This window comes from Rhincodon typus, chromosome 17 (genome assembly GCF_021869965.1).
Source record: "Rhincodon typus isolate 14 chromosome 17, sRhiTyp1.1, whole genome shotgun sequence".
Classification (NCBI taxonomy): Eukaryota; Metazoa; Chordata; class Chondrichthyes; order Orectolobiformes; family Rhincodontidae; genus Rhincodon; species Rhincodon typus.
In genome coordinates this window covers 38,614,080-38,626,789 of record NC_063348.1, presented here as the reverse complement: position 1 = coordinate 38,626,789, position 12,710 = coordinate 38,614,080, and the positions used below count along the sequence as shown (strand labels likewise).

At 42.1% G+C, this 12,710-nt stretch overlaps 1 protein-coding gene across 1 annotated transcript in view; it reads left to right on the top strand.

Annotated features, from left to right (window-relative positions):
- The window catches only part of kiaa1549lb (KIAA1549-like b), a 236,516-nt gene that overhangs the window by 108,567 nt on the left and 115,239 nt on the right, over positions 1 to 12,710 (top strand). Inside the window, 1 exon segment of the mRNA XM_048607385.1 lies at positions 6,867 to 6,997. Within this exon segment, the coding sequence (XP_048463342.1) occupies positions 6,867 to 6,997 (131 nt within the window).

Below are 12,710 nucleotides of genomic sequence, written 5' to 3'. Positions count from 1 at the left end.
TTTTCTGATGAAGGGTCTAGGCCCGAAACGTCAGCCTCTCTGCTCCTATGATGCTGCTTGGCCTGCTGTGTTCATCCAGCCCTGCACCCTGTTTGTTCAGGAACAATATTTCCCCTGGCAGGGATATCTGTAACCAAGGGACATGGCCTCAGGATAAGAGGCAGGCCATTTAAGTCAGAGATGAGGAGAAAATTCTTCACCCCAAAGGGTGTTGAACCTTTTTAATTCTTCATAAGGTAATGGTTCTGAAGGAGTTAATGTTTTATGTTGCATTATCTCCATGCATTGTACTAAAGCCACATGCAGTCTTTTGGGTGGAAACAAAGATTTCTAAGTTAGGAAACAGATGCATATGCATTAGCTCCCTGAAGTCTTATGCCTAATGAAAATGTAGTTCCATTCATTGCTATTATGCAATAAATCTTCTTGTTATCCAAGAACAGTGTCCCTTCTGTAGATACACTCGGTTGACAACTGATCACTTGATAGGCTGATACAAAGGAGGGTGGGTGGTAGCAAATAATCTAAAACAGCCTTTACCCAGTACCACATGCAGTTAGAGCTGACAGATGCCACAGGGTGTTCATAATGGTCATCTGGGAGAAAGTCACTGTAGTGTTGCTAGATCATAGGGCTGCTATCTCGTTAGAGAAGACTCATGGTAGTTTAACTTGAAGGTCACCACGCCTCAGGTGAGGGGAGAGGTTTCAGAAGGAGAGTCCTGCATGGTAACCTCACGCGGTGCGAGATTTTAACCCACACTGTTGCTATCACTCTGCATCAGAGACCAGTCATTTAGCCAATTGAGCTAAACTGATGCCCTCATCAGGATAATACCTCACCTCAGAGGGCTGTGGAGGCTCATTCATAGAGATGGATAAATTTCTAGAAATTGAACAAATTAAGGGATATTAGGACAATGTGAGAAAATGATGTGGATCGTTCAGGGAGTAATTGAGTGGTGGAGCATGCCTGAGGGGCTGAATAACCTACTCCTGCTCCTACTTCCTATGTTCTTATTAATGTGAAACAATTCTGTTTACACCCATGTCTCGCAAATGGTAATGAGATGAATCAGTTGTATCTTTCTGACCTTGGTTGAAGAAACAAGTTGCCTGAGATAACATTGTACACTTTGAATATTTGAATTTCAATGGCTCGCAGAGCAGGTCAAATGAAGCCTTTGTTTAACGACCTAAACTAAAATGTAATATTTCTGATACAGTTGGACACTTTCAATACTACACAAAATGTCAGCCTATGTTGCTTGCTGAAGCAGGAATTGAACACCCAGTTTTTAATTAGGACGTGCTACCACTGAGAAATGTTAAGCTGTATTGTAAACTAAAAGCTGAATACTGTAGATGCTAAACATCTGTAATGAGAACAGAAAGTGCTGAAAGATACTCAACACATCTGGCAGTGTCTACGGAGAATGAAAAACAGAGTTAATGGGTAGTATCATAGTTGGGCCTCTGGACCATCATGTCACACTAAACAGCTAGTCCTGTTTGAGTCTGTGCTTATTGGATGTGGGACCTACTCTGTGATTTTGCTGCATTGTAATTGGCCAGCAGTGAGTTTTCCATCCATTTCAAGATAGTGGGCAAGATCCTGATGCTACCTGTCCACTGAGGCCTAACAGCTTGGAACCCTGAACAGTGGCACCAGGAGCGATGGATGCTTCCGAGGCAGGTAGCAGACCTTGGAGGTTCTCAAAATGGAGTTGACCTTGGAGAAGTAATCAAAAATAAAAAACAAGGGACCTGAGGCCAATTTGCCTTGAAAGGGTACAGGCGAAACTCCTTCGGAAATATGAGGCCTGACTTTTGTTCTCAACACACAGTCTTCAGGGCACAGAGTTTTGATCCTGGGGGCTGCCACAGGGAGCTGGCCTCAATAAAGCTTGTCTGGGTGGGCTGTGGACAGTGCTGGGGATGTTGGCAGAGGGACACGCCATCATCAGCACAAAATTTTCTAGCGGTGGCACTGCATTTGGGAGCCATCCTGCTGTTTCATCAGCTCCCCCTCCCCAATATTTCATTCCTGTCACTTGGGGGCCAGTAGAGTTTTCAGGTCACTGATCTTTTCATCGGAATTGATTTCTGGAGCTTTTCACTTGTGAAGTACAGTCGTGAAACCTAACCGTGGGCTGAACCTCTGTGGAAATTCAACCCCTTTGGCCTCCTAAAGGGAGAGTTCAAACAACCCAGACTCAGGCTAAGTGGCCAGAATTGGATACAGAGCCTTGACCTTTCAGTCAACCCTACTCCGATCATCATCTATCCCAACCAGATATCTTTGGTATCTTCAATCAGATCTGAGCCTCAGCTGTATTCCTAACTGGAATCTTTGGAATACGAACTGGAGCAGGAACTTTGCCTGTGTTTTTTCTCTCTCTGACCCTCGTCTCATTCTAATCAGGATGCAGGACCTAGTTGTGGCTTACTCTTCACAAACCACGGATTGTACCTTCTGACCTTTGTTAGCTATTATGATTCAGTCATGCATTGTGATAACGACATAGGATATAGTAGCTGACAATCCAATGTAAAAGACGTCCCACTCATCTTATTAAACAAAATGAGAGGTCAAAATAAAACACCCTGAGGACTGACAAGGTGTGACATGTTGGTAAGGCAGAGAGCAGAATTCAGATTGAGTATCAAATTGGGTTATGAAGAGGAAGTGGAAAGGGAGGAAATAAGAATGTTTTGAGAGCTGGGGAATAATGAGTTTACATAGAGAGATGGTGCTAAACCCAATTACATTAGCATTGTGAAAAGAGGAGACATCACAGCTCCAGGGCAAGGAAACAGGTTGACTAATTACTATAATTGTCAAGGGAAACCAATAAGTTTATAAAATGACATATCAGTGATCAGGAGCCACATCCAAGAATTGGCCTTTAAGTGAAACGTGAATGAATCAGTTGCAAGCTGTTCAGTTAGTGCTTTGCCTAGCTCACTTGACAGGAGATATTTCCCTCTGGCTGGATTAATATATGATGTGGAGGTGCCAGTGTTGGACTGGGGTGGACAAGGTCAGAATTCGCACAACACCAGGTTATAGTCCAACAGGTTTATTTGAAATTGTTACATTCCAAATGATTCCCTCTTTCCCCGACACTTTCTTCCCCTAACCTTTGCCGAGATGAAGACACTGATTCAATTATGGTTTCCAGGTTTTGAGTATGAGAGTTGATCACTGAATGACACAGTATCATTCATAACAGAAATGACTCAAATTTAAAATGTTTGTCTTTGTTTTAAAATCCTTGCAATGTTTTCCTTTCCTTATCTCCTTAATCATATCCAGTCCTACCCTCCTCGAATTCTGGCTTCTTGTGCATCCCTAGTTAGGTGAGAAAGAGAGCAGGAACCAAGCTTTTATGTTTAGTTGCAAAGTTGCACATTGCAAGTGTTTATATCTTAACTGAACAACTAGTTTCAGGTAACCTGCCCTTCATCTCCACCTCCTGTATATAAATAGAATTAATATACAATAACATTAAACAATGAATTCCGTTCCCACAGTGCCCTACCTATTTTTGTCCAATAATGTGCTTCTTAAAATACAACGTTTTAACCAAACTTTGGGTCAACTGTCCTGTTGATTCTTTATATGATTTAGTTTCAACTATTGTGAAACATCTTTACTGTGCTGTACAAAAGCCAAAGTTATTGCCATTCCTCATCCAGCTGGACACTGTTATAAAGCTGAGATTGACCCCCCTCTGAAAACTACAAACAAAACACCCAAAGATGAGCACCTCGCTCTATAATCTGTTAAAAGGAGTGTGAAAAGTGATGTAACCTGGCTTTCAGCAACTTGTAGTGGTTAAATAAAACAAGTCCCTGACATTCACTTTACAATCAACAAGTACCAATTTATTTATCTAACTCTAACCGTGAACAAATCAATTGAATTATTAACAAACTGAATAAATCCTTTCTAACTACTAACTACTCCCGAATAAAACAAGATTCTCATAGTATGCTGTTCCAATAAATGTAAGTCCCACTCATATAAAATAAAATTTAAAAATACAGAATTTAGTCTCTCAAAATTACAGCCAGATTATGTATCTTCTGGAATGCTCTATGCCTTCTCTATCGAATGTTCTGTCAGGAATGCTTTCTCCTTTTCTGAAGAAGGGTCTAGGCCCGAAACGTCAGCCTTCCTGCTCCTCCGATGCTGCTTGGCCTGCTGTGTTCATCCAGCTCTACATCTTGTTATCTCATGCTTTCTCTGTTGATTGTTCTGTCAGTAATATTAACTAGTTTTGCCGTAGATACCTTTGATTAGATGGTACTTTTCTAAAACTTAGAGAAGACTGTGAGAGTCTCTCTTGAGAGTTGAGAGCTATTAACTCTGGCAGATGGCAGTTCACTCTCCTGTCTTTGCCCAAATACCCCTTCTTTTATACCCTTGGTGACATATCAATATTTCTTACAATAGGATTGGTCCTATGTTGTTAAAACTATCAGATTTAAATTTAATTGGTTTTTGGTATCTAAATGCCTGGTTCAAATTGATTGGCTAAATCCAAAACTTGTTGTCTTGGTATCAGAACATAACTGCTGCTTGGCCTCCTAAATGTACGGCCTTTTGATAGAAATGTTTCAATTTGGGTGCTCTCTGTTCTAGCAGACTTTCAAGCTGCTCACGGACTACCATTTTGCAAACACCACATTCTAACTGCATGCCTCCCAATCCACAAGTACTCTATCCAACTTCACAACAACACTCGTCAGGTAAATGCTATTCTATTGTGAGTATATTGTAGCAGAAGGCTTGAAGAAAGGCTTCATATTGTGATTCCCAAAAGACTGTTAAATATAACTTAGATTTTGTCAGCTGCAACAGTATAAGCTGTCACAGGCCATCGGTTTTCCCTCCAGGTCTGGCTGAATCTGCCCAAATCCAATTGTATGCTCACTTCCAGAAACTCTTGGATGTATTTCCACATCATATTCAGAGTTCATGTGAAGCAATTTTCCAGATAAACTCTGGAGATTTAGGCGATTTTGGGGTGACATAGTGGCTCAGTGATTAGCACTGCTGCCATACAGTGCTGGGGACCAGGGTTCGATTCCACCCGTGGACGACTGCCTGTATGGTGTTTGCATACTCTCTCCGTGTCTGCGTGGGCTTCCTTCGGGTGTTCTGGTTTCCTCTCACAGTCCAGAGGTGTGCAAGCTAGGTGGATTGGCCATGCTAAATTGCCCATAGTGTCCAGGGATGTGTAGGCTAGGTGGATTAGCCATGGGAAATGCAGGACTACAGGGATAGGATTGGGGGGTGGCGGGTGTCCGAGTGGGATGCTCTTCGGAGGGTTGATGTGGACTCGATGGGTCAAATTACCTGCTTCCACACTGCCGGGATTCTATGAGATGAAAACCTTGCATTTCTGTAGCACTATCGCGAAGTTCTTTGCAGCTAATCCATTTGAGATGTCATTGCAGGTGCATTGCAGGGAGCATGGTGGCCAGTTTGCATGCAGTTACCTCCCAAAGCCAGTTGACAGCAACAGATAACCTGATTTTAGTGAATTGTTCAAAACCCATTCCACAGAAAGTTGTGTATGGGCAACCAGTGTGTCTATGATCAGGAAGTTTACAATTACATATATCTTAACCTTGTACTACCAGATTTACACAGAGTTTACAGCTCGCGATTTCAACTTGACTTAAAGCAAGGTCCTGTCGAATGTAATTACTTGAACAACCACTGATGTGCTCCCTTGCAGGTCAGGCCAATACTTATCACCTTCGCCAGCATGACATGAGGTTGATGGAGTCACTGCTATTTCAGGGGGAATCTTATTGTACCCTACTTTTCTAAGTTGTGACAACCATTTACTTCAGCAGTACCTCATTGGCAGTAAAGTACTTTTGGATGTCCTGAGGTTGTGAAAAGTGCTATATGAATGCAAATTTTTCTGTTTGCTCTAAAACTTTGGTCTTTCTTAAGTGCACTTTGGGTTTGAGACTTTCAGACTGGCTGTATGTGGGCAGACTATGGTGTCACACTGTATCTATTTTGACATGTTCCAGAAATTTCGAAAACTTTTGAAGCATTTCATTCTTCCCATGAAATAGGGAGAGGATTAAGTGAAATATCAGTAACGCAAGGACATCTGGGTTTGTCATTCCATGACTACTGGAATGTGAAGAGGATTATTTTGGCTTTGAGCTGATATGGAAATGATTTAGGCTAGAATTAAACTTGGAACAATCGAAAGTGTTAGAAAGCAAGTAAAGAGAGAGAGCTTACATTTTTATAGCCCCTTTCATGGCTTCAGGACTGTAACAGCCAAATAAATATCTTGTAATGTAGGAAACACAGATGCCTGTTTGCAGTCAACAAGCTCCAACAAACAACAGTGTGACTTTTTTTTTTCTTCAAGTATGTGGACAGTGCGTGATACCATCAGTACTGTTCACTTGGCCAGGTATTATTCCTTCAGTTGTAGCTGTTCATCATTGCAGAATTCCATCAGTACTGGCTGTCTTACACTGCAGTACACCCTCAGTTCAGAAAGTGCAGCGCTCCCTCGGTGTGACAGGTCTTTGTATTAGCATTTTAATTTTGTAATAAAGTGAAATCTCAGTTTGCTCAGTGACTTTGGATCAACCAAGATTTTTTAGTAATTTTATTTTTCAGTGGAAACAGTAAAAAGTCAGCGTTGAGCATTTTACAGCAGTCCAAGAAGGTTGGAATAAGCACTATCTGTTTGTTTAATCTTCCCAACCCAGGCTGTGAAAGAACCGTACATGGTACAGGATTTAACAGGGCTTGTCATCTAAAGGAAATTCTTGTGCTTGCTAATAACGTTCTCTCTCTTGTTGTTTCTGACCCAGTGCTGCAGTTTGTGAGTACAACAGACTTTGTGAAGTTCTGCAGTTTTGTTCAGACCATGGAGACAAGACTGTGGAGAGCATTCGAGGAGGCCGCATCTCGAGCCAATTTGAAAAGTTACTTAAGTGTTCAGGTAATAGCTTTCTTTCTGGGCAGGTCTTCTCTTCCAGTCATTTGAGGGAACACATCAGAACAAACAACATTTGTGAAATAAAGCACTGTTAGGTCAAGTATTTGTGGTATTTTGTTTCCAAGGTGTCAAATATGGTCAATTATGTTATATAGGGCAATGTTAAAATTACATCGCACTGGGATTGTAATGATTGAGTGTGTTACCTAGTTCCCTCGACTTGGTGTCTCACCTGATAGATGTACGGCAAATATTCAGCTAGTCATGATGCACAGAATACAATGAGATTTCTTGTCTGTGTTCCATGTTTGGATTTACTACGATTCCATTATTTGTTTTGAAGGATTTCTTGCAGAGTCAGTTCAATAGACCCATAATTATACACACTCTCTCTCTGTTGGCTTCTATTGGGCTCTGCTTCTCTTCCTCTTTTTTTTCTCTACCCTATGTCTCAATCTCAATGATGGTCTCCATCTCTCTGATTTATTTTGTTTCTCTGGATATCTCTACATCTGTCTCTCTCCATATGTGTCTGTCTCTGCTGTCTAATTTACTTTTTGACCCTCTGCTGTCTCTATCAGTGCCTATCTCTTTAACTGCATGTGTGTTTGTGTCTCTCTCTTCACAATTTTCTGTATTCCTTCAACACCCCTTTCATTTTAGATGTCTCTGCTTTCTTTCTCTGTTTCTACATCTTTGGCTCTCTTAATTTCTATCTTTTTATTCATTCTGTGGGTCTATGCCTCTCTGTCCATCTCTCTGTGTTCTCTTTCTATTCTCTCGCTCTCACTGTTTGTCTGTCCCACTCTGGTTTATTCTTTATTTCTCTCTGTGTCTTTCACTATGTTTCTCAAATTACTGCTCTCACACACAATCCCCTCTCATTTTTCTCTGTATCTTTTTTTAAATTCACTCGTAGGATGTGGGCGTTGCTGGCTGACCAGCATTTATTGCCCATCCCTAATTGCCCTTGAGAAGGTGGTGGTGAGCTGCCTTTTTGAACTGCTGCAGTCCACCTCTCTCTCTTTTTTCTCTTTTCACTTGTTCTTGCCCTGTATCTTTCAGTTCTCTTTTTTTGCCTCTTTTTTACTCTCTGCAGTGGATTATGCATCATATAGATTGCAGATTTATCTACAGAATAAGCTCACATCCCTTTATCATTTGTCTCAGCAAAGTGCCTCAAGCCTTTGCTACCTTAAGTCATCCCCCTATTGTGACCAGTTTTCTTGTTGCAATTTCTCTTACATTGCTGTTACTCAGTGTCACCTACACTTCGCTGAAACCCAGATTGCGCCATTATTTCGTACTTAAGCATTGCCTGAATAGCTGCCCTCCCACAAAACAAACTGCAGCAACAATGGCATACCTTAGTCATGTTAAAAATTGAAGGTGTTTAATCAGATATTTTTAATACCACAGAGACATGAAAAATGAACTAAATGCGTGACTGGGAACTTTTTAAAATTCATCTCTTGCATTTCTTGAATTTTATGTATATACATATTATAGTGACTTGAATATTGCTGAGAGAAATCCATTCTGGAGATAACAATTGGCCTTTCCATGCTCCGTGGTGTATATTATTCAGCAAACTAAGAGGTGCCCTGCACTTACGTTGAAATCCAGCAGTGTGTGGGTTTACTAATGAAAAGTGTAATCTGCAGACTCCAACACTTCAGTTACATCCCATCTGATCTTCAATAAAAGCATCAACCAAAGAGGTTAAAATAGATCAGACCAAATCTCCTCAAAATATTTTAGGAAGATAACCTACAGCCTAGCCTTTTCTTACTTTAAGGTGTAAGGTGTGTTCCAGATGCAATTTGATTGGTCAAACTACTCAACTTTAAGCAAAACACACTATACGTTATACTGCAGTTAAAATACAGACAAAATAAAAAGAAAAGAAAAGAATTGACTGAACTGTAGCTATATTGAAAAGAAATGAATGAACTGCAGATGCTGTAATCAGAAACAAAAACAAGTTGCTGGAAAAGCTCAGCAGGCCCGGCAGCATCTGTGATGAGAAGTCAGAGTTAATGTTGTGGGTCTAGTGACCCTTCCTCAGAAGTTCTGAGGACACTGGACACGAAATATTAACTCTGATTTCTTGTCACAGATGCCGCCAGACCTGCTAAGCCTTTACAGTTCTGAAGAAGGCTCCTGACCCGAAACGTCAACTTTCCTGTTCCCCTGATGCTGCCTGACTTGCTGTGTTCCTCCAGCTCCACACTGCGTTGAGCTTTTACAGCAACTTATGTTTATGTAACTCTGTTGTAATGCTTAACAGAATATTATATATATTATAGCTACTACTAATTAACTGTTCTAATGTAGTAGTATCCCAAAAACACACCCTTGGCAAGGGCAAATTCAGTAAAATAGATTCCAGCAGCAGGAAGAGAAGCCCAGCTTTTTGCTGTAACAGAGAGAGGAATAAGAGCTTCCACATCCAGCTTCAAGTCCCCAGCAACTGCTGAAAGCTAAATCTAAAAATCCTGGTTCTGTATGAGCTTGACCCCACCCATTCAGGCTGCATCTATTGTTCCAACTTGGAAAACATTCCCCGAGGCCTCACAAGCTGTTTATTTTATTGCCTTTGGAGCATTCTGCTTGGCACGTCTGTCTCAACCTTTCTTCATTAATAGAAATGACCAACTACTTAAGGCCATAATATCATCACACTTAGAAGTATTGGAAATTGAAGCAAAAATAGCCTCATTGTCTCAAAATTTCTTAAGTGGATTTCTAGATATGTTTATGATCAGTGAATTTTTAGGAGCATTCATGCAATAGGAACTGTTGTTGTATTAAAGTATCTTGGGCCTCAGCTCTTAATATTGATTTGATATAGACCTCTGTGGGTTGTTCCACAGTCTAGTCCCTCATTTATTCTTCAACTAGATTACCTGTTTATTTAGCACACTTCTGTTTGTGAAATTTTGCTATTCAAAAATTGGCTGCTGCGTATCCTCCCTTACAATAATGACTGCATTTCCAAAGTACTGAATTGGCTGCAAAGCATTTTGAGATGTCCTGAAGTTCTGTGAAAGGCACAATGTAACTCTAAGTCTTTCTTTCTTCTATGCAAGCGACCTGTGCTCCCCAGTGTGGCTGGTCAGTGACTGGAATATATGAGCCAGGGTGCAAGTCTCAGTAAGCATCTTGAAAGCTGGAGGTCTTCGAATAGATACTACAATGGAGGTTGTTGAAGGATGGAGAGTAGTTCAGATTCAGTATGTTCCTCTTATTGATCTTGTGAGCCCTCCTATGGAAGAGGCAGTATAAGTGACTTGCTGGATCTCCTACTGGTTGGTGTGAACTCCACTGTCTCAACACAGTTCCTTCCTCTGCCCTTCACTTTGCATACCAATTTTCCCACGAACCCTTCACTATCTCCTCCACTTTCTTCCTCTCTTGCCACTATCCCTGGCTTGATTTTTTCTTGGATTAGCCACAGGTTCTCTCTGTTCTTCTGTCAGCTTTCTCCAAAGCTTCCATTCTTTGAATCTCGATGCAACTGAATGGCATTGTTAGGCCATTTCTCTTCAGTGTCAAGCACGTAGCTGTGGGACTAGAGACACGTTTACACCAAGTTTGATTGGGTAAGGAAAACAGGATTCCTGATCTCAAAAAGACATTAGTGAGATCCATTTCTGGTCACTCATACCAGTTTTATTTTGAAAACTTTCAAATTTAATTCCATTTCTCAAATTACAGACACTGAGGTTTAAACTGCAAGCTCTTTAATTATGAGCCCAGACATCTGATTAATGGTCACTCAGACAACCATCACCTCATTGTACTTTGTCTGGAAGGAAGCTTCAGTTTGCAGTCATAACATTCATAACCCTGTGTAAAATTCCATATATGGGATGTTAGCACTCTTTGCAAATATAATGTCATTGAATGAAGTTAAAACTGGTTGGTTACTCTTGACTTCTCTTTGTGCTTCATTATAGTAGTCCTATTCCTCATAAAATGTCAGGTTTGATGCTCCGATTCACATTTTGCGATGTACAGCAGTCTGTGATTACTGTACTATTTTCATTGTTGGTCTCTTTTGCCCTTGAGGTAAGCCTTCTGTATCCATTCAATTTTCTGAATGATTGAAATCACCATGACAACAGTAGATATTCAGAGTGGCCTCCTTCACAAATCTAATCAATTCTCCATGACTCTATTCATCTTGTCTGGTGATTTGTAATTTACTATTTTTGCCACCTCAGGTGGGTTCTCTTGTTTTGTAGCATTTTATCTTCCATCTGGGCCCTCTTGTGGCCCTCAATGGTAGTGTCCGTTTCCTTTACTGGGAGGCCTGGCTACTAGACCCACCTGCTCCAGAGATGTGTAATAACATAGTTAGAGACAAAATAAACTGCAGATGCTGGAACCCAAGGTAGACAAACAGGAGGCTGGAAGAACACAACTGGCCAGGCAGCATCTGGAGGAAAGGAGAAGTCAGTGTTTTGGGTATTACCCTACTTCAGGACTGGATGTGGGGGGTAGAGGGATCTGTAGATAAAGTGGAAGAGGGTGATGTAGTGGAATGGTGGTGATAGGTGGACACTGGTAGTAGGTACAACTTGGTTGGTCGATGGCAGGGATTAATCTGGTTGGTGGCTGGAAAGGAGGGTCAAAAGGTGGAATGTAAGGGAGGAGGTGGGGCTGAAAGGGAGCCGGGAAGTGGGTGGGAAGGTTATTTGAAATTGGAGAACTCAGTGTTGAGTCCTTCAGGCTGTAGGGTGCCCCAGCGAAAGATAAGGTGTTGTTCCTCAAATTTGCGTTCTGAATTGCTGCTAGACTGGAGGAGGCCGAGGACGGACATGTCAGAGGGGGAGTGGGGGGGTGGGGGAGTTGAAATGGGCGGTAACCGGGAGGTTAGGCTGGCCATTATGGGCCAGGCGAAGATGCTCGGTGAAATGGTCATCTAGACTACGTTTGGCCTCACCGACATAGAGAAGACCACATCGGGAGCACTGGATGCAGTAGACTGGGTTGGAAGAGATGCAGATGAGCTCTGTCTCACCTGGAAAGACTGTTTAGGGACCTGGATGGAGGGGAGGGAGGTGATGTGTGGGCAGGTGTTGCAACTTGTACAATTACAGGGGAAGGTACTGGGGTGGGGGAGGTTGGAGTGGTTGGTGGGGAGTGTAGCACAAACTAAGGAGTGGCGAAGGGAATGGTCCTTACGGAAGGCAGAGAGGGATGGGGAGTGGAAGATGTTCTGGGCGGTGGGGACTAATTGGAATTGGCGGAAGCGTTTGAGAATGATACGTTGGATGGTGGGGTGGAAAGTGAGGTCAAGGGGGTCCCTATCTTTATTATGTTTGGAGGGGGTTTGGTGGTTAAGAGCAGTAGACCATGGAATGGAGGAGGCACGGTGGAGGGCTGTCTGGATGACAGAGGGAGGAAGAACATTGTTTGGAAAAGGAGGCATCCAGGATGCTTGGGAGTGGAATGTTTCCTCATCAGAGCAGATGCGATGGAGTTGGAGAAATTGGGAAAATGGGATGGAGTTTTTGCAGGAGATAGGGTAGGAGGAGGTGTAGTCCAGGTAGCTACAGGAGTCTGTGGGTTTATCGTAAATGTTGGTCCATAAACTGTCGCCAGAAATGGAAATGGAAAGGTCAAGAAAGGGGAGGGAGGTGCCTGAGATTGTCCAAGTGAATTTGAGGGCGGGGTGGGAGTTGTTAGCAAAAGCGATGAACTGCTC